We start from the raw sequence: 22,247 nt of genomic DNA, 5'->3' as shown, positions 1-22,247 counted from the left end.
AGCTCTTGATTTCAGCTCAGGTCATGATCTCACGGTTTGTGGGACTGAGCCCTGCCTTAGACTCTGCACTGACAGTGTGGATCCTGCTTGGGATTCTCTCCCTCTCGCTCCCTGTCCTTCCCCCACTCTCTTGCACTCTCTCAAAATAAATAAATAAGCATTAAAAAAATACATATGCTTTATTTAAAAAGCTCAGGGGCACCTGGGTGGCTTGGTCGGTTAAGCGTCCGACTTCGGCTCAGGTCATGATCTCACGGTCCGTGAGTTCGAGCCCCGCGTCGGGCTCTGTGCTGACAGCTCAGAGCCTGGAGCCTGCTTCCGATTCTGTATCTCCCTCTCTCTCTGACCCTCCCCCATTCATGCTCTGTCTCTCTCTGTCTCAAAAATAAATAAACGTTAAAAAATAAATAAATAAATAAAAAATAAAAAGCTCAAATAATTTATAAATATCTAGAGTAAAAAGTCTTCTTAAACTCTCTCCAGGGATAATACCACTTTGGTATGTATTTTTCAGACATTTTTCTAATATTGTCTATCTGGGATACTGTAACTACTGCTTTACAACTTGCTATTCTCAGCACAGCAGTATGTTTTTTTAATTACTGGGGAAAAAAAAAAAAAAAAAAGACCCAGACTCTATCATTCTTTATAATTCAGCTCATTCTCAAGAGATCATGTGACAAGTCTGCCTTTAAATTCATGGCCAAACCCTAAAGAATATGCCGCCCAGAAAAGAATTCCCTAGTTCATTCACCCTCCTCCTGTCCTAGTGGACTTATTTAATAATCCTTTTCCTTTAAATATCCAATACTCCTTTCTCTTCAATCTTAGCTGATGACCTTGTTTCCTATTTCACTGAACAAAGAGAAGGAATCAAGAGAGAACGTGCACAAGTTCTCATCACCACCTTTACCAACCTCTTGCATCCATCCGTATCCATATATCCATTACTATGAGAACTGTCCATTATCCTATCTAATGTACTCTCATTTCCTACTCAAGGACACCACTTCAGCAACTCTCCCCACTCTCCTGCATCATTAGTTTTTCTTTAATGCTTCATTCACATCAGTCAAACATGATGTAATATCTCCCATTAAAAAACAGTAAAAACAAAGTCCTTGTACCCATAGCCCCCCTTAAGTAACCAAACCATTTATCTGCCGTCCTCCACAACTATACTCATCAAGAGTCATCTATAGTCACTACTGTTTCCACTTCCTTCTCTCCAACTCACTCCAAACTCTTCTTCTACCACCCTGAACTCTTATCAAACTCTTCAATGACTTCTATTTTGCCGAATCCAGTGGTTACTTCTCAGCCTCATCTCAACCCATCAGCAATGATACTACTGATACTTCCTTCTTCAAAACCAGTCTCTGCTTGGCTTCCAAAACACTACTTTTGGGGTCTCCTCCTACTTTAGGCTACTCTTTTTCTCTCTTCATTTCTTAAGCTTCTCAAATTTGAAATGGCCCTGAGATCAAATTTTCTAATTACTTCTCTAGTAACCACAGTCCTACAAAACTCTAGATAAGATCTCTACACTGATGACTCCCATTTTGATCTGTGTCCTAGACCTCGCTCTTGAACTCTAGACTCATCATCTCCAGCTTGATGTCTAACAAGCATCCCAAACATAGTACAAACAAAATCCAACTCCTGATTCCACTTCCAGCCCATACTTATGTTCAATATTCCATGTTCAGGTTCCTCAAGCCAACATCCTTGGGCCACAGTTGGTGTCTCTCCTTAATCTCAGACCTTACATGTGATCCACACCATGAAACACTACTGGCTCCATCTTCAAATTATCTCTAGAAATCAACTATAGGCATGCCTCAGACATACTGCCATTTAGTTCCAGACACTACAGTAAAGTGAGTCAAGTCAATGCTTTGGTTTTCTAGTGCATATAAAAATTTTGTTTACACTACACTATAGTATGTTAAGTATGCACTAGCATTATGTCTGAAAAAATGTACATACCTTCATTAAAAAAATACTTTATTGCTAGAAAATGCTAAACATCATCTGAGCTTTCAGCGAGTCATAATCTTTTTGTTGGTGGAGGGTCTTGCCTCAATGTTGATGGCTGCTGACTGATCAAGGGTGGTGGTTTCTGAAGGTTGGGGTGGCTGTGGCAAATTCTTAACATAAAACAACAATGAAGTTTGCCTCATAGATTGACTCTTTTTTCACTTGAACCCTTTAAAGGCCATTGTAGGGTTATTAACTGGCCTAATTTCAATATTGTTGTGTCTCAGGGAATAGGGAGGCCTGAGGAGAGAAAGATCAGGGAATAGTTGGTAAGTGGAGGAGTCAGAAAACACACAACACTTAGCAATTAAGTTCTCCATCTCATATGGGCACAGTTCATGGTGCCCCAAAACAATTATAATAGTAACATCAAAGGTTATTGATCACGGATTACCATAACAAATAAAATAACAAAAAAGTTTAAGATATTGCAAGAATTACCAACATGTTCAAAGAGACATGAAGTGAGCAAATGCTGTTGGAAAAATGCTGCTGACAGATTTGCTCCATTCAGGGTTGCCACAAACCTTCAATATATAAAAAAAACAGTACCTGTGAGGTGCAATATAGTGAAGTGCAATAAAACAAGATATGCCAGTACTTTTAATTACCTTCATATGCACCTCCCAGGACTTCACTAGTTCAAGTCATTATAATCTCTCATCTAGATTTTCATAAGAGCCTCCTAATTAATCTTCCTCCTTCCCACTACAGTGTCTCTCCAAAAATGCAAAATGATCCTTTTAAAATGTAACTTAGATCCTCTTACTCTTCTCAAAACTCTCTTATGTCTTCTTTTCCAAATAGAATATAAGCTTAAGTCCTTATAAAAGCCAGTGAGGTACCATGATTTTATCCTGCGTCCACCTCCCCAATTACTCTCATCTCATCTCCCATCTCTCACCCTTGCTCGCTCTACTCCAGCCACAAAGACCTTCATATTATTTTCCAAACAACAAAATTATTTTTCTACCTCAGGGCCTTTATATTAGCTACACCTTTGCCTACATCATTCTCCCCTTCAGCCTTTTGTCATACAGAGGTTAAAAGTCAATCATCACTGGGGTGTCTGGCTGACTCAGTTGGTTGAGCGTGCAACCTCAGCTCAGGTCACCATCTCCTGATTCATAAGTTTGAACTCTGCATCAAGCTTGCTGCTGTCAGGGAGGAGTATGCTTCAGATCCTCTGTCCCTCTCTCTCTCTGTACCTCCCCGACATGTGCTCTCTCAAAAATAAACATTTTTTGCTTAAGCCAATCATCATGGAATTATGTCAGTTTAAGCTCCTTGAGGATGAGAATCTTGCTTATAAAATTCACAACTATACACCTACAACCTAGTATACTGTGGGAGGGGAAAAAATGTTAATATTTAATCCCATTTTTAAATTGCTTTGAGCTATTTCATCACTATAAAAACAAGTCTCATCAAAACATTTACCAATTTTAGAGTACCTATGGAAGTAGATAGACAAGGTTAATTTATCCACAGAAGCCAATAACTTATGCCATACATATTTACCTTCATTTTTACAGGTTTTCTACCATGAAGCTTATTTTTAAAGTACAGAATTTGATTTTAAAATTTAGAAAATAATGAAATATGCATTGCATTACCTGAGTGAATGAGTCAACTGAGGATACAGCAGCATTGCCTACTGGAGTCTGCTGAGCCAAACTGTCCAATAATTCCACCGAAATTCCAATCTGAGCAACAGATGGAGTTCGGACAATATTCATGGCTCCAAAAGGGTGTTGGCTTCCTTCTCCTGAAAGAAATTAACATGTACCGCAAATTTCAAGTTTAACTTGTAGCCAAATTCCTTTGTAAATATGTGAAAAACCTCTGATCTACATGCACTAAAAAGTTTCGATTAAAGTTGGTCTCTTTTCACATAAATGTAAAAGGCTAGTTTTTACCAAATTAACAAAGAAAACTGGAATTTTCCCCACCAGAAAAAAGATGTTACTTCTTTAAAGCTTATTAAAACTACTGCAGCTAAAAATTAAAAGTAACAACACGATGAGAAAAATAAATGAATAAGCATGAATCACATTAAAAAATTCTCAATGCTAATTCAAAGGGAAGAATATTTTTTAAGATTTTTTTAAGTTAGTTTACTGAGGGTTGATGGGAGGGTGGGAGGGAGGGGAAAGTGGGTGATGGGCATTGAGGAGGGCACCTGTTGGGATGAGCACTGGGTGTTGTATGGAAACCAATTTGACAATAAATTTCATATTAAAAAAAAGATTTTGTAAGTTAGTTTTAACATTTTCTCATCACTCCACTAAATAAAGATCTTAAATTACCATTATTATTGAGAAATGACATGGTATATTTTATTAAATGTCATGTATCACTCCCACTTAACACCTGATAATGTTATCAAACAAGCAGTAAAGAAGCTTATTAATGGAAAATAACCAATAACTCTTTCCCTTTATAAATCAATGTATCATTAAGTATACTTCTGAGCCTGTAAGTGCCATCTAACTTATATGTGGAAAATATAGGCCAATTTTTTTAATCCACATATAACATAATCAGAAAAGTGAGTCTGAAGGAAAAAAAATCATACAATAGATTTTTGGATTATCTGCTGTTTTCATAGGACTATAAAATGTTTAATCAAATACTGAAGGACAAAAACCTGGGGCAACACACAGTCCTAATAACTAGAACATTCATTACAAATACCAAAACTCTCCTTAAATTTTCAAGCTTATGAATAAAAAGTTATAATGTATTTTTCTGTGATTTAAAAATACACACACACACACACACTTCTCACTAAATATGACTAGTTTAAGATAGTTTCAGTAGTTTTAAATTAACTGTTTTATCAAACTTCCATATATTTATGAATTTTCCAGATTTGTTTCTATATTTGTGGTCAGAGAACATACTTTGTATGATTTGTTTTTAAATATATCAAGATTTGTTTTGTGGCCTAATACATGGCCTATCCAAAAAACTGTTCCATGTGCACTTAAGAATGTGCATTCTGCTGTTGTTGGGAAGAATGTTCTTTGTAAGTTGGTTAGGTGTAGGAGGTTTATAGTGTTCACACTTTCTATTTCCTTGATGATCCTCTGTCTAGTCATTCTACCCATTACTGAAAGTAGGGTTAAGTTTCCAACTATAATTGTTGAACCATATTCTCCCTTCAATCCTGCCACATTTTGCTTCATGTATTTTGAAATTCTGTTGTTAGGTACAAAAAGTTTATAATTGTTATTACCTTTCCGATAGATTGACCCCTTTATCACTATATAATGTCCTTTTTTATCTCTTATAACAATTTTTTTCATACATTTATTTAGTCTGATTTTAGTCCAGCCACTCAAGCTCTTTTAGTTACTGTTTGCATGTTTAGTTACTGATGCATTTTTCATCCTTTCCTTTCAACCAATGATTGTGTCTGAATCAACAGATGGATTTTTTTTATCCATTCTGAAAACCTCTGCCTTTTAACTGAAGAATTTAATTTTGCTAGTGTACCATATTAATTCTCTTATCATTTATTTTACTATATATTTTTGCTATTTCCTTAGTCCTTGCACATCTTCATTTATAACAACCCAGTCTGGATTAAGACCAATTTAATTTCAGTAGTACACAAAAACTTTGCTCCTATATAATTTCTCTATGTGTTGTCATAAATTACACCTTTATAAATAGCATGCCCATAAACATGGGTTTATAGTTTCTTCTTTATGCAGTTGTCTTTTATATCAAATAGGGGGAAAAGGAGTTACAAACACAATGTACACTACTTTTATAATTACCTTCGTAGTTACATTTACCTGTGTTTTTTCTTTCATGTGAATGCAAATTACTGTCTCATGCCCTTTCTTTTCAGCCTGAAGGACTCTCTTTAGTACTTCTTGTAGGCTAAGTCTTTAAGCAATGACTCTCTGTTTTACCTGAGAATGTCATCTCTCCTTCATTTCGGATAGATAGTTTTGATAGAGAATTATTTAGTTTTTCTTTCAGTGCTTTGTCATCCCAATGCCTTTGGATTCCATTGTTTCTGATAAGAAACCAGCTGTTAATCTAAGAATCGTTGTTATTTGAGGAGCTGATTCTCTTGCCACTTTCAAAATTCTCTTTGTCTTTGACAGTTTGATTATGATAGGTTGTGGTATAGAGTTTACCCCACTTGGAGTTTATTGAACTTCTTAAGCATGTTATGTTTTTCATCAAATTTACAAAGTTTTATGAGGGCATTATTTCTTCAAATATTCTTTCCTCCCCTCCTCTCTCTCCTTCTCCAACTCCTATTATGCATATGTTGGTATACTTGATGGCATCTCATAGGTCTCAAAGACTGTTCATTTTTCTTCTTTCAGCTCTTCAAACTAGGTATTTCAACTGACCTTTCTTTGAGTTCATTGACTCTTCCTTTGGCCTACTCAAATCTACTGAAACCATCTAGTGAACTCTTCATTTCCTACTGTTACTTTTCAGCTCCATCATTTATGTTTAGCTCCTTTTGATAACTTCTCTATTGATATTTGATGGCGCATCATTCTCCTGGTTGTTTAACTTTCAGTAAGTTCAAGGTCATAATGCTTCCTAGGGACAGTTTCTGTTCATTTCTTCTCTGAAAGGGTCTTACTTTCTTTGCATGCTTCATAAAACTTTTTATGGAAAACTGGATGTTGAATATTACAATGTTGCAAATCTAGAAATCAGATGTTTCCCCTCTTTAGGATTTACTGTTAATATATACTTTTTCGTTAATGACTTTTCTGAACCAATACTATGAAGTATTTTTTGTCGTGTGTGATCACTGACATCTCTGTTCTATTAGCTTAGTGGTCAACCAGTGATTGAACAGACATTTCCTTAAAAGCCTAGAACCCAAAAATTCTCCCAGTCTTTGAAGATGGGCTCTGTGTGTTGGGACATCCCTTTAATACTAACCAAGCAGCTTACAACTCTGCCTTAGCCCTCACTTCCAGACTACACAGAGCCCCAAAGTCAGCCAGAACAAACTTACAACCTTCTTAAGGTCCTAAGCCTGAGCTTGTGCACAGCCTGAACATGTGCACAGCCATGACTGTAAATAGTCTTTGAGATTTCCAAAAATTTCCAAGTCCAAGTCCTCAAAGCCCTTCTTCCTCAAAATATCTTATTCCCAGCCTTTCCTCTCAAGCTTTTTAGTCAGTCAATTTTTGCTCCAATTGTTGTCAGTGCCTCAGGCAGCAGTAACAAAGTATATATTTTTGACAAACACTCCCAAGGTTGTCACTTCAGTGAGATAAAGGAAAGTGTTTTCAATTAATCTTAAGGGAACCACCAGACAAACCAAACAAATTACAGTCAACCCTTGAGCAACACAGGTTTGAACTGTGAGTCCACTTGTACATAGATTTTTTATAGTACAAATTGTAAATGCACTTTCCTTATGACTTTCTTAATATTTTCTTTTCTCTTATTTTTTCCCTAACTTATACATACAGTATATGTAACACATATAACATACAAAATACATGTTACTCAACCTTTATGAGTAAGGCTTCCAGTCAACAGTAGGCTATTAGCAGTTATATTTTTGGGGAGTCAAAAGTTATACGTGGATTTTCAACTGCACAGGAGGTACATGCCCCAACCCCCATGATGTTCAAGGGTCAACTGTAATTATAATGTGTTGTGAATGAGGTCTATTTGGCTCTCTCTGGTACCAGTACCAAGAACAAGGGCTATTATTTTCAAGGCTACCACTGAGCTGAGGAACATGGGATGGGTACAGGGTAAGTTAAAATGCCACAAAGCTTGCTGTTCTTACCTAGATGCAGTGATTTTCTTGATTAATGCTCCCCTGGTTACTACAAACTTTTGGTTACTTTCCAGAGTCCTGAAAAAGATTCTGACAGTTTTTGACAATTTTGGTTGCTGTTGCTTTTATGGAGAGATGGACTTTTGAAGTTCTTTTGAAGTTTTAACTGTTTTAAACCTAGAATTATGCTAAGTTGAGAAGATGTACTGCTATTTGTCTGCATAACAGGTTCCAAAGACCTCAATCAAGGAAACCTTATACTGCCTTAGTTTTAACTACTCAGGGACGATCTGCCCAAGCAGAAAGCCTTGTCATCTCTAACCTCCTCTTTTATTGCATGCAAGCTACTGGCAAATTACTAAGTAAAACTGGCTTGAGACCCATTGTAAGAGATGGGGACTAAGGAAATATACTGACTTCATTTTAAAGCTCTCTGGGACTAAAACAACTTGAGAGAGAAAAAACAAAACCAAAAGTCTTTGGCAATCTTTATATTTTCAAAGAGATCCACTGTGCAATGAACTCATTCTTTTATTTACTCTTATTCTCAAAATGGGCTTGACACAGTGGTTGATAACCTTTAAGTACATAGGTTCTTGTTTGTAAACCATAAAATACTGGGAAGAAACACTGACACATAATATACAAACTTAGTGTTTAATTTTGGATCTGAATTCATGACAGCAAGAATGAAAAGAAAAACATGACCAATTATACTGAGTCTTAGTGTCAAACAGTTAAACAAAAACAGAGAAAGTAAAACATCCAACCTGGTCTTGAAGAAAAAAATTAGATAAATTCCTCAACATTCTAATATTAAAAGCAGCAGAAAATCTTTCAAAGGTGTTTCTCAAAGTGTCCCTCTTCACTGCAAGTCAAGAGCCTAACACAAAGCACAACTCAAAAGAAGAAATTCTATGAGAAACTAGACTTTTACTGTTAGTATACAAGGAGAAGCAGTAATCATCACTTACTATCTGTGTCTAATGGAGTCTTTAAATATATATATTTTAAAAGTCATCTTACAAAAATTTCACAGGAAAATAGTGAAAAACAACTTTATTCAAATTTTTAATAAGTATTGAAATATAACAAGTCCAAATATTCATCTCCCACTAACCAGTTTTTTAAGTTTATATATAACCAAAATGAGCCACATTCTCTGAATTGTTCACTATCATGAGTAAATGTGAGACATATCCATCTTATAAATCTAATAACTCCTGATTTTAAACACATCTTCTAATAGGTTCTAACTTATCATTATTTCTTCTAACAATTGCATTGTCAAAATGCAATGCTTTAAATCTTAAAATTCTGAAATATTTAATGGCTCATAATTTGTTGAAGAAAGGATGGGCATCTTCTTTGATCCACAATTTGCAAAACACTGTCATTTTTAGATTTATAAAATTATTTAGAATAATCAATCCAATTAATTTGTTTCATTTCTACACCTACTGCCTTCTAATTACCTGTATACACACCCACTTTCAGCAATGTCCACTTTTGAAGTGTCTCAATTTTAAAAGAATAACAGGAAAGAATACCAGCATACATCATTTTACTACATCTTCAAGATTTTGTCACAAAATACTGTATTTACTCCTCCTTGTTAAATAACTAAATGGGTAGGAGTACCATATTTTCTTTTGTCCTTAGAAATAAACTGCTCAATCATCAGTTTTTTAGTATGTGAAAATTCACCTAAGACAATATCATCCAAAGAATCAGTCTGAGACTTTCCTTTTATGATCAACTTCACCATCATAATTAGAGTTTAGAATGTGGCTATTTGCCTCTTTATATTCATTTTCTGATTCATACAATAATTATGAAACTTGTTCCTTGCAATTTTCTTCTCTTTGCAATTATAAACAAAATATAACAAAATATGAATTCCTAATTCTGTTCAATATAAGCAAAGAGCAGACCATAAAGATGGTGTCTCCAGTCTCCTTTTACACTTCTTAAAAGCTAAAATAATCTTTTGGATGATGCAATATGAAAACTGTAGGATAACACAATGGCAACTAAGGTACACAGACCAAATTTGGGCCACAACCTATTCTCATATGACCTGTGAGCTAAGAATAGTTTTTACCCTTTTAAAGGGTTGTTTAAAGAAGAATATGCTACAAGGGTGCCTGGGTGGCTCAGTCAGTTAAGTATCGAACTCTTGATATCAGTTCAGAGTGTGATCTTGTAGTCATGAGATAGAGCCCCACACTGAGCATGGAGCCTGCTTGGGATTCTCTCTCCCCCTCTCTCTGCCCCACCCCTGCTCACCCACGCACACATTCTCTCAAAATAAATAAATAAACATTTTTAAAAACTAATATGCTACAAAGACCATATGTGGCCCACAAAGCTTAAAATATATACTATCTTATTCTTTACAAAAATGTTTGCTAAAATCTGCACTAATTCCATCATCCATTTTCTTCTTCTTCTTTTTTTTTTTTTTTTTGCATAGTTGAGAGTAATTGACAAGTAATGAATAATTCCTTGGATCAAAGAGCAAACTGTTTCATGATGGAGGAAAAATAAGGTTACTAATAACACCAAATTCATTTTAAATTTGTAAAATGGTCCAGTAGATCCATATGGTAATTGCAAGATACAATGACTTTTAAAAATATATAAGCAAATGTACTATTCTTTAGAAGACCTCTACAAAAGAATAATACTCATGAAATATCAGTCTAAGAGTTCTAAATACCCTAAAAAGGAAACTAAAAAAGTAAAAGTAGGTCCATTGGTGAAGATATGAAAGCTGTGCATGGCAACAAAGAGATGACTAAAGAAAGCACTTATGCTAAAAATAAGTACTTCATTGTAAAGTGGCATTTGAATATGACATATGCAAAAAAACTACATAAAATGGCATAATTATGCCTGCATAAAAGCCTTGTTGATATTGGATGTAAATATTTAGAAATCAGTAATCTATTTCTAAAACCTCTATGCTTCATTTCCATCGATAGCCTCACAAGCCTGAAATTACATTTTTCACTCATGCATAGTTCAAAAGCAATGTGACTATCAAAGGTTTATCAACAATAAATATTTTAACCAGATAAACATGATAATGTATCTGACATTATAATACATCTAGAATTTGCATGTCTGAAATGTAAACAAGTAATATTTACCAAGTTCATCACTTGGTAAATATTCCAGTATTTAATAAAGTCCATCATTGTGCTGTATACATTCTAAAGCACATACAGTAAAAGATACAAATGGAGCTTACAATCTAATGGGAGCAGTAACAGATACTTAATCTTTCTGAATAGGCTTCATTTTCTGGGCGATTTTTAAGATATTTCCTAGATCTTTCTATAAAAAGAAACTTGATTTTATAAAAAGGTAATAACCATTTCTTGAGTACCAACTATATGACAGATACTATATGCATTTGCATTTGTTATCTCTAATGCTCACAAAAACACTTGCACTATAGCTATTATGATATCCACTTTACCTGAAATCCCCTCTGAAGTTAAATAACTTGGTCAAGATTACACAGCTAGTAATTGGGTTCAAAACAGGTCTATCAAACTCTAAAGTTGATACTCATTCTAGTTCATTATCCCACCTGCTTATACCAACCCATGACATGAACTCTTCACTGATTTTTACTCATTTCTTACTTCACAATAAGCCATTCAAGAAAGCAAGTCAAGAAATGTTAGGAAGTAAAAGGTTCCCTCCCATTTTGGCTCACAAGCTCTATTTCATATCAATAGACTAATAGTATCATCTTGAACTCATGTTGTCCTTTTTAATCCCCTTGACAAGCTCAACCCAATTTTAAAACAAAAACTAGAATAAGTTTAAAAGTTTCTTTCTGGCAACTGAGCTAAATGAAATTAGAGGAGACCATATAGGTCATGTGCAGAGAAAGCCAAAGTGAGGACATTAAAATATGGCAAGCCCAAAAAGAACAGAATTATAAAGAAGAAATTCAAATGATGATTTATAATAAACTTTAAAAACATTTCTTAAAAATTCCTCTTGGGTACTAAGTCTACTAAGTCTTTCTTCACAGTTATTTTTAATGTCATGGTCATGAAAAAGAAAGACTGAGCAACTGTTCCAGTTTGAAGACTAAAGACAATTAAATGCAATGCATGATCCTAACTGGATCCTAGATGAAGGAAATAATGCCTGTTACTAAAGGCATTATTAAGAAAATTGGTAAAACTTTAATGTATACTGTATGTTGCACAAGAGTATTGTATTAATCTTAAATTTTCTGAATTTGATAATTATACTATGATTACATAAGAGAATACCTTTGTATTCTGATGTATTTAGGAGTAAAGGGGCATAATATCTACAACTTATTCTCAAAAGTTTCAAGAAAAAAGAAAATACACACACACATGTATACAGATCTATATGATAAAATGTAGCAAAACTGATAAATGTTGGGAGAACAATGTAAGAAATTCTTTGTACTATTCTTGTCATTTTTCTCTAACTTTAAAATTATTTCAAAATAAAGTTGTTTTAAATCCCTAATGCAAAAAAGAATTTTTAAGTATCGGAACAGATACTTTTGGAATTTCATTTCAAACTAATACAATAAGGCCAGGGCAGAAAGACAGAAAGGTAGGTAGGTAGGTAAAATCCCACTACAAGGTGCCCAATTTACCCTGAAGGTCTAAAATATTAAAATATCACCTTTTCTCATAGTAAGAGCATTCTACAAAGCTCTACTCCATTATTTAATTCAGATAAACAAATGATCCCTCTTCTTTACACCACAGGTGATTTAAACAACTATTTCTTATTCTTCTATTAACTACAATCACATGTTAAAGTGCTACAAACAAAAAAAAAATATTTGTAAAGTTCCACGTATATTTTTATTACATCTGACCTAATGTCCTACTCCCCCACCTGCTCTTCCAATCTTGGCCTCTTCTGTTTCCCATCCTCCACATAATTCTCCACTGCAGATGTCACTGGAATTCTCCCTGACTGAGGCATTGAACCATTTCCTCATTGTCTCGTGAAACACTTTACAAATAGTTAACCTACAGAGAAAAGGAAGGTTTTAAGTTGAACTCTGTGTGTATGAAAGAGTATGTGGATGTGGTTTAAACAAACTGTTCAAATAGTATATGAACTCTACAAAGATTTACCTTTGACAGATATATGCATATTAAGTATGCATAAATGTACATAATATATATTCAGTTCTATATTTTCAGTAAGAGAAACTGCTTCCACCTTCCAAATTTAGAATCAAAATTTTAAACATTTATTTAAAAGATATTGTACTCATGCTTACAGATGATGAACCAAACCTTCTTAAAGTTAACATTACATAGCACCTCATTATTCACAGTTGTTACAGGTTTTAACAGATGTTTAAGTTGTTATAAATGGGACACTTGCACTTAGTTGACCTACTATATGAATGCTGAGTTTTCTTAATCATCTTACAGTTTAATGATACTAGACAATACTTACAGAATTCAGGTAAGATAATTGAAAAAAAAACTCAAAAAGCACTGTGAGATCTGACAATATTAATACAAAACTAGAAAGAAATAAGTATATGTGGAAAATGGATTTCAAAGTACAGATACTTTCTATGTTAATGAAAGGATACACACATCAAAAAAAAAGAAAAAGAAAAACCACCTATCTCCCAAAAGAATTCAAAAAAATTAAAGATGCAGCCCACTGAAAAATTCCCAGTACAACCTGGACTTGATCATGAAATGCTTCTTCGACGAAAGCAAAGGTGAGTAAATAATCCTTTTGTCTCTGGTATTCAACTCTGAAAGCTATGAAAATTCTGAACTCTGAGGAATGAGGAAAATGTGCAGAGTATTTACAACAGACCTTCAGGCTTCAATTATCCAGATCTGACTCTCTCTCACATGCTATTTAAAACCTGCAATATTGGGGTGCCTGCATGGCTCAGTCAGTTGCGCATCGGACTCTTGATTTTGACACGGGTCATGATCCCAGGGTCATGGGATCAAGCCCCACATCGGGCTCCGCGCTCAGCGTGAATTCTCTCTCCCTTTTTCTCTGTCTCTCTTCCTCTGACCCTCTCCCCCATTTGCATGCTCTCTCTCTCTCAGAAAAGTATGACAAAATTAAATTAAGTTAAAATAAAATAAAACAGAGCTGCAATGTTGAATTGTGTTATGAAGAAGATAAAAATAGGAGATAAATATCTTTAATTCAAAATAAGTCACAAAATGTGATTTTTGCCACATGTTTTTTGTCATTATATTCAGAATTTCACTGAGTAGGCTGACATAGAAAGTAATACTAGAGATGAGGCCTTATAAAATGACAAGATCCAGTTTTGTAGTTGTCAAATACAGAATGTTTGTTAATATTAATTTATAGTACACTGTGAAAAGTTAACAGTGCATATTATAATCCCTAGAGGAAACACTAAAAATCTAATCCACCTTTGCAAAAAAAACAAAACAAAAAAAAAAAAAAAACAATAAAAGAAATATGGATTTAAAATAATCCAAAAGGTGGCCATAAAAACCCCAAAGAACAAGCTAAAAATTTAAACCTAGCATATCTATAATGTTAAATATTAATAGACTAAGTATTTCATTTAAAAGGCAGAGATTGAAAGAACAAGTTTTCAAAAAGCAGCACTTAACTAAATACTGTTCACAAGAAAGAGGCGCCTGGGTGGCTCAGTTGGTTGAATATCCAACTCTTGATTTCAGCTCAGTTCATGATCCCAGGGTCAGGGGATCCAGACCCAAGTCAGGCTGTGCACTGAGAATGGAGCCTGCTTAAGATTCTCTCTCCCTCTGCCCCACGCCTCCCTTCAATAAAAGAAAAAAAAAAAAAAGTAAAAATGCAGAAAAAATATAGCACATGAACACTAACCATAAGAAAGCCAAAAAAGCTATATAAATTTTAGACAAAGCCGACTTCAGACAGGAGCATTACCAGAGATAAAGGGCATTTCATATAAATGAAAGGGACAATTCATCAATCTTATACATTCATAAAACTGGAAGAGAGAACAACTGTTATGCATTTTATTTTTCTTGCCTCACTGCTCCCTTTACTACCTGTATCCAACATGGTACTCAAAGGCCTGGGCAATGCACTAAGGCAATAAAAAGAAATAAAAAGCATCCAATTTGGAAAGAAAGATGTAAAAAGACTTTTTCAAAGACATTACAATCATCTACATAAAACATCGTAGGTAGCTACTAGAATAAAGGTGTTTAACAAGATGGTCAATATATGCTACTCTTTCCTTCATTCTTTAGGGTACAAATATACAAAAATCAGTTGTGTGATAACGAAATGCTATTCAGTGAGGAGCAACAGAAACTCTCATTCCTTGCTGGTGGGAATACAAACACACACAGCCACTCTGGAAGACAGTTTGACAGATTCTTATAAAACTAAACATATTCTTACCCTAAGTCCCAGCAATCACGCTTCTTGGTATTTACCCAAAGGAAACGGAAATTTCTATGCAGACAAAAACCTACACATGGATGTTCAGAGCAGCTTTATTCATAATTGATTAGGTAAATGGATAAACTGTGGTACATCCAGACAATGGAATATTTTTCAACACTAAAAAGAAATGAGCTATCGAGTGAAAAAAATCAATCTGAAAAGGCTACATACTGTATGATGTCAAATACATGACATTCTGGAAAAGGCAAAATCAGAGAGACAATAAAAAGTCAGTGGTTGCCCAGGACTCAGGGTTAGGGGAAATGTGAGATGGGCGAGATGAATAATAGGTAGATTTTTAGGACACTGAAAATACTGTGTAATATTTTAACTACAGATATACATCATTAAACATTTATCCATATACATAGAATGTACAACAAGAGTGAACCCTAAGATAAACTGGACTTTGAGTGGTTATGATGTATCAGTGGAGGTTTATCCTTGGTCAAAACAAAACAAAACAATCATTCTGGTGAATGATGTTGATAATGGGGAAGGCTATGTCTGTGTGGGGACAAGGATATATGGGAAATCTGTGTACCTTCTCTCAATTTTGTTGTAAACCTAAAACTGCTCTAAAAAGAATAAAGTCTTAAAAAAAAAATCAGTTGTACTTCCATACATAGCAATAAAACAACTGAAATGTAAAGGATGTTCAGACTTAAGAAAAAAAAAAGCCAAAATGTCTAATAAGAAATAGGTAAATCAAACCATAATTTATCAACAAAATGTAATACTATACTATCATTTAAAACAGGTAGAAAATAAAGAACCATATCCTCTACATCAGTGTTTCTGAAAGCCTTTTAACTCATGTCATCATCTTATCCCTTTATTTCTTCTTTTTTTTAAATTTTTTTTAAGGAGGCTTCACACCAGGACAGAACCCCAGTTGGGGTTTAACTTACAACCCTGAGATCAAGACCAGAGCTGAGATCAAGAGTTGACACTGAACCAGCTGAGCCACCCAGGCTCCCCTCATCCCTTTAAATAAATATTAAAAAACTCATCTTTGATGAGATCTGAGATTGAGGAGAATCAATCTTTCTAAATCTCAAGATTCTCATCAGGAAAATTAAGGAGTGGATTAAATTATTTTTAGGCCTGCCAGTCTAATATCCCATGGCTTACTCTGTTATTATACTTGGCAAGGATATGCTCTATTAGTTTTTTTTATGTAGTACCAAGTACACTGTACCTTTATTACGACTTTCTAAAAACTGCCATGAAAATCATGATCCATTATCCACATTCAGTACCCTTTCTCCGGGCTTCCTACACCATTTGTTTTAAAGGCCTTTTTAATCCAGGAATTCAGTTCCAACTTCTAGGAGTTTCTTCTACAGAAATACAGTGCTAGAAAATATGTACAAAGATATGTGTAAGAATATTTATTGTAGCATTGGTAGTAAAACAATTTAAAACAATGGAAACAACCCAAATTTCCATCAATGGGAATTGTTTAATTAAATTAGGGTATTTATTGCCATATAACATTCAACAGTTTCGAAGAGGTAGATCTATACATAATACCCCAAAATTAACAGACTCTCTTCTTTGAGCAAAATATTGTAACTTCTCTGAAATCCAGCCTCTTAAAAACCAGACACTAATAATACCTCCTTCTAGGGACTGCTGTTAAAGATTAAATAATTAATACACGTGAAAGCCTAGCTCAATGCACTATACAAACAGATATTCAATATATGTTACCTTTCCTTCATCCTTCAATCATTGCAAAATCTTCCTAACTGGTTTCTCTTGCTCTAATCACAACAGATTTTCCAAACCATTTCAGACAATAACTTTCCTAAAACATCATTTAAAAAAGTATCAATCTCAGGGCACCTGGGTGCCTCAGTCAGTTAAGCATCCGACTCTTGATTTCGGCTCAGGTCATGATCTCAGGGTTGTGAGATAGAGGCCTATTGGGCTCCACACTGAGTGTGGAGCATGTTTAAAATTCTCCCTCTCTCTGCCCCTCTCCCCACTTGTGTGCATCCTGGGGGCCTGGATGGCTTAGTCGGTTAAGTGTCAAACTTCGGGTCAGGTCATGATCTCATGGTTCATGGGTTCAACCCCCACTAATAGCACAGAACCTGCTTCAGATCCTCCGTCTCCCTCCCTTTTTGCCTCTCCACTGTTCATGTTCTCGCTCGCTCTCTCTCTCAAAAATAAACATTTAAAAAAGTAAACAGTAAAACTAAATAAAATACAAAATATCACTTTCTTGCTAAAAACACTTGCCTAACCAGAAAAAAATTGAAACCCCATATAGCTACACCATCACACAACAGCTCCATTTTACCTTTAAAACCTTACCCCAATGACACTTCTCAGATAGGAGCCTATTATGACACGCTTCAAAGTCTGCCATCTAACTGACATTTGAATGTGCAGTGCATATTACTACCTTTATGACTTTGATCATTTCCAAATGCAATTCTCATCCTCCTACTGCCACCCTATCCAAACCTATTCATACTTCAAATACATACTCAGTCTCATCTTCCACAAAGCCATTTTAAATTATCTCAGCTTACTAATTTGTTTCCTCTGAAAACGGTCTTGGAGTGATTTTAATATTCACACACACACATACACACACACACACACACACACACACACACACACACTCAGATCCTAACTGAAAGCAGTCATCACTTGACGCATACATGCTAAGAATGAAGCAGATTTTCAGTTAATTAGTTGAGCAATACAACAAAGTCTAAATTACGTAAGCAGGAACTTTTTTAGTTAAACAAGTATATAAACAACTATAATTGTTATAATTAATAATAAATTAATAATTTATTATTAATAATTTATTATTAAATGCTTAAAGTAATTCCTGTTATATTTCCCAAGCTTTCACAATGTAAATAGACAACTTGAAAATAATGGTATAGAATTAATGACTAATAGATTCCTTATGCTGTACTTTTCATCTCCATGACCTATTTTATAACTGGAAGTTTGTACCTCTTAATCCCCTTTATCCATTTTGTCCATCCCTCCACCCACCCCCCATCTTGTAACCACCAGTTTGTTCTCTATGTTTAAGAATCTGTTGGGGCACCTGGGTGGCTCAGTCGGTTAAGCATCTGACTTCAGCTCAAGTCATGATCTCACAGTTCATGAGTTCAAGCCCCATGTTGGGCTCCGTGCTGATAGCTCAGAGCCTGGAGCTGCATCAGATTCTGTGTCTCCCTCTCTCTCTGCCCCTCCCCCACTCATGCTCTGTCTGTCTGTCTCTCTCTCTCAAAAATTAATAAACATTTAAAAATTTTAAGAAAAAAAGAATCTGTTGTGTTCAGTTGTGTGGTTTTTTAAGATTCCACATATAAGTGAAATCATATGGTATTTGTCTTTCTCAGCCTTATTTCTCTAAGCATAACATCCTCTAGGTCCATCCATATTATTGCAAATGGCAAGATCTCATTCTTTTTTATAGCTGAGTATTATTCCGCTGTGTGTGTGTACACATAGACTTCTTTATACATTTATCTACTGATGGACACATGGGTTACTGCCATATGAAGCTTCCAGATGAAAAGTATAGCATAGGGAATATAGTCAGTAATGTAGCAACATTTTATGGTTAACAGATGGTAACTGCACTTATCCTGGTGAGCACTGAGTATTGTGTAGTACTCTCAAATCAATATTTATACACCTAAAATTAGTATAATATTCAATAAAAAAAAAAAGAAGAATACAAGACAGTCCCTGAAAAAGGAAGTTAGAGGCACAGTGTGAAATGGGAATCAAAAAAAGCAGCAGGTATCTCAAGCCTGGACATCTACATAGCTTGAAGGGTAAAGGAGTAAATATTGAATCAACCCCTAACATGAGTGAACAGCCTAGATAAGTCAGCGTCTACTTCATTTGATGTTCTGCTTTGGTTTGATTTATAGTGTTTGGTTTCTGCTAACCAGGGGCCTTCTGTTTACAACATGAAATATTTTGTTCAATCAGAGTTGCTAATGGGGGTAAGGGGGCATAATTAAAGACACAGAAGGAGGTGCCAAAAAAGAGCAATAGAAGAAAAAACACTAGGAAATGCTTTTGAGTTTACATCACACATTATACAGCCAATAGTCACTGGAATCTCAAAGCAATATATGAAGATAGGAAAAGAAAATCATGGTATAGCCAAAGACCCATAGTACCTATGGATACTTTTAATATAAGTTCCATAAAACAAGTTTTAATTTTGTTAATATTCTTTTGTATGTGCCAATTTGAGTTGGTATACACTTCTACTAAAGAGAAGAATCTCTTTATAGAGGGAAGAATCTCTTTATATAGAACTCTCAGTATTTCAAAATTTTTACTAATTTTTTGGTTAAATATCTTTCACATTATAAAGACCAAGGACAGCATCTAAAGACAAAATTACAAGAGACTCATGTAAAGAAACTTCCCATATTCTCCAATTCTCTAACCACCAAATCTTATCTCCTAAGCTTGTGCTTTTTTTTTTTTTTTTTTTTTTTTTTTTTTAGGATTTCTATATCCCACGTAGGTGGGGATGAAGGGAAGATTATTTTTGTTTCTTTTTTTTTTTTAACGTTTATTTATTTTTGAGACAGAGAGACAGAGCATGAATGGGGGAGGGTCAGAGGGAGGGAGACACAGAATCTGAAACAGGCTCCAGGCTCTGAGCTGTCAGCGCAGAGCCCAACGCGGGGCTCGAACTCACGGACCATGAGATCATGACCTGAGCCGAAGTCAGCTGCTTAACCGACTGAGCCACCCAGGCGCCCCTATTTTTTTTTTTTTAATTTTTTTTTTTTTTAACGTTTATTCCTTTTTCAGACAGAGAGAGACAGAGCATGAACAGGGGAGGAGCAGAGAGAGAGGGAGACACAGAATCTGAAACAGGCTCCAGGCTCTGAGCTGTCAGCACAGAGCCTGATGCGGGGCTCGAACTCATGGACCGCGAGATCATGACCTGAGCCGAAGTCGGACGCTCAACCGACCAAGCCACCCAGGCGCCCCTATTTTTGTTTCTTAACATCAAACCCTTCATTACGTATTTTCAAGTTTAGCCCTATCCTACTTGTTAACCATCACCTCCAGATTGTTCCAGAAAAATGTATTCACCATATAACTCCTTTCAGACCCCAAGAGTCACAAAGAATCTTTTCTCAATCAAAATAAAACTCACAGTAACTGGTTTCAAGACTCCCTATCAAATGCAATTCTCCCAACAGAGCTCTCTTAACCTGCCCCAACAAGGACTGTTCAGTGAAAAGTTAAGAAATCTTTCATTATCTAGCAGAAAACTGCACAGTGCCAAAGTTTCTTAAAATGAAATTTTTTGAGGGGCACCTGTGTGGATCAATCAGTTAAGCCTCCGACTCTTGATTTTGGCTCAGGTCATGATCTAACAGTTCATGAGTTTGAGCTCCACATCGGGCTCTGTGCTGACAGTGCAGAGGCTGCTTAGGATTCTCTTTCCCTCTCTCTCTGCACCCACCACCACCAACCCCCAGCTCGTGCTCTTCTCTCTCTCAAAATAAATAAACATTTTTTTTAATGAAATTTTTTTCATACAAATTCAGCTTCATAACTTTTCAGTTCAATCACAACTGCCTGGAGGTACTTCAACACGTCTCTTTCCCACCCTGCCATGCTACTTAGCTAAGAATGCCCAATGTAATAAAACCTATACCCTTGAATATAGGGCATCTCAAAGGTTCAACAATATAGATCTATTAAAAGTCCACCTATTCTTGGGGTACTTGGGTGGCTCAATCATTTAAACGTCCAATTCTTGATTTCAGCTCAGGTCATGATCTCATGGTTTGTGGAATCAAGCCCCACATTGGGCTCTGTGCTGACAGCATGGAAGCCTGCTTGGGATTCATTCTCTCTCTCAAAATAAATAAACTTCAAAAAAAAAAAAGTCAACCTATTCTTTTATTTTAATAATACACCATTCCCTACTATGAATAACATCTTATTTTTATGTAAAAAGAACTCTAATACTTTAAACATCCAAAAAATGCTTTTCCAAACAACTTACTAGTAAAAAAAAACCCAAAACATTTTAACAGCATTTTATCATTTGCTTAATGTTGATATGCGCTAAGTTTCTAAACATTTTAAGCTGCTTTATTTTTAATAAAATATTGTGCTTTGTCCATCATAAATACTGCTTTGAAAATTTGTTTTAATGGATAAAATTATCAATACAATTGATACAATACAATCCAATTATCATAATGGAAATAAATCCATTTTCCCTTACTGAATCAGGTTTTACTCTGGGATTAGGTTTTAGGACTATTTTACCTAACTCCACAACAGAAAACATATCTAACTTATTATTATTGTTCCAAGTATAGCAATTGAATTAACACATTTCTAATTGCTGAATATTCTCCAAATTCGATTAAATAACACAATAAGAAAATGTCTAGGTTATTATTACCCCAAAATGCTACCGGCACACCAACCTTCAACCTGTCGGGGATCACAAGAGAAAAGGGAAAAGAGAGCCAAAAGCAATGAGAAAAGGATAGACAAAAAACATTTTTCACTATTCCCCAAGGCATGTCCTGCAAGGAATAAGTGATGATCAAAAATGAAAAAGAGGGGCGCCTGGGTGGCTCAGTCGGTTAAGCGTCCGACTTCGGCTCAGGTCATGATCTCGCGGTCCATGAGTTCAAGCCCCGCGTCGGGCTCTGTGCTGGCAGCTCAGAGCCTGGAGCCTGTTTCGGATTCTGTGTCTCCCTCTCTCTCTGACCCTCCCCTGTTCATGCTCTGTCTCTCTCTCTGTCTCAAAAATAAATAAACGTTAAAAAAACATTTAAAAAAAAAAAAAAATGAAAAAGAAACACAAAATGCTGGCAAAGCTGAGGCAAAAAGAAGAGAGATAAAGGTATGCATTAAATTGACAATATAATGTGTATGTCTCCAAAAACAA

The 22,247-nt window shown here is 35.2% G+C and overlaps 1 protein-coding gene across 3 annotated transcripts in view; it reads right to left on the bottom strand.

Moving 5' to 3' along the window:
* The window catches only part of HIKESHI (heat shock protein nuclear import factor hikeshi), a 42,739-nt gene that overhangs the window by 5,638 nt on the left and 14,854 nt on the right, over positions 1 to 22,247 (bottom strand). The window contains exons 3-5 of one of the 3 annotated variants that reach the window (XR_008421241.1): positions 3,657 to 3,808; positions 2,482 to 2,567; positions 1,990 to 2,280 (exon numbers count right to left, since the gene is read on the bottom strand). Coding sequence is in view for 1 of the 3 variants with exons in the window: in XM_019450028.2 (XP_019305573.1) it covers positions 3,657 to 3,808 (152 nt within the window). In the remaining 2 variants the exon portion in view is untranslated. The remainder of the gene's footprint in view (positions 1 to 1,989; positions 2,281 to 2,481; positions 2,568 to 3,656; positions 3,809 to 22,247) is intronic. The other 2 variants (XR_008421240.1, XM_019450028.2) reach the window with 2 other exon arrangements.

The sequence above is a fragment of the Panthera pardus genome, unplaced genomic scaffold, assembly GCF_024362965.1.
Source record: "Panthera pardus isolate Hobbes unplaced genomic scaffold, ASM2436296v1 HiC_scaffold_12, whole genome shotgun sequence".
Lineage (NCBI taxonomy): Eukaryota > Metazoa > Chordata > Mammalia > Carnivora > Felidae > Panthera > Panthera pardus.
The sequence above is the reverse complement of the archived record's forward strand: the minus strand, read 5'-3'. Positions and strand labels throughout refer to the sequence as shown.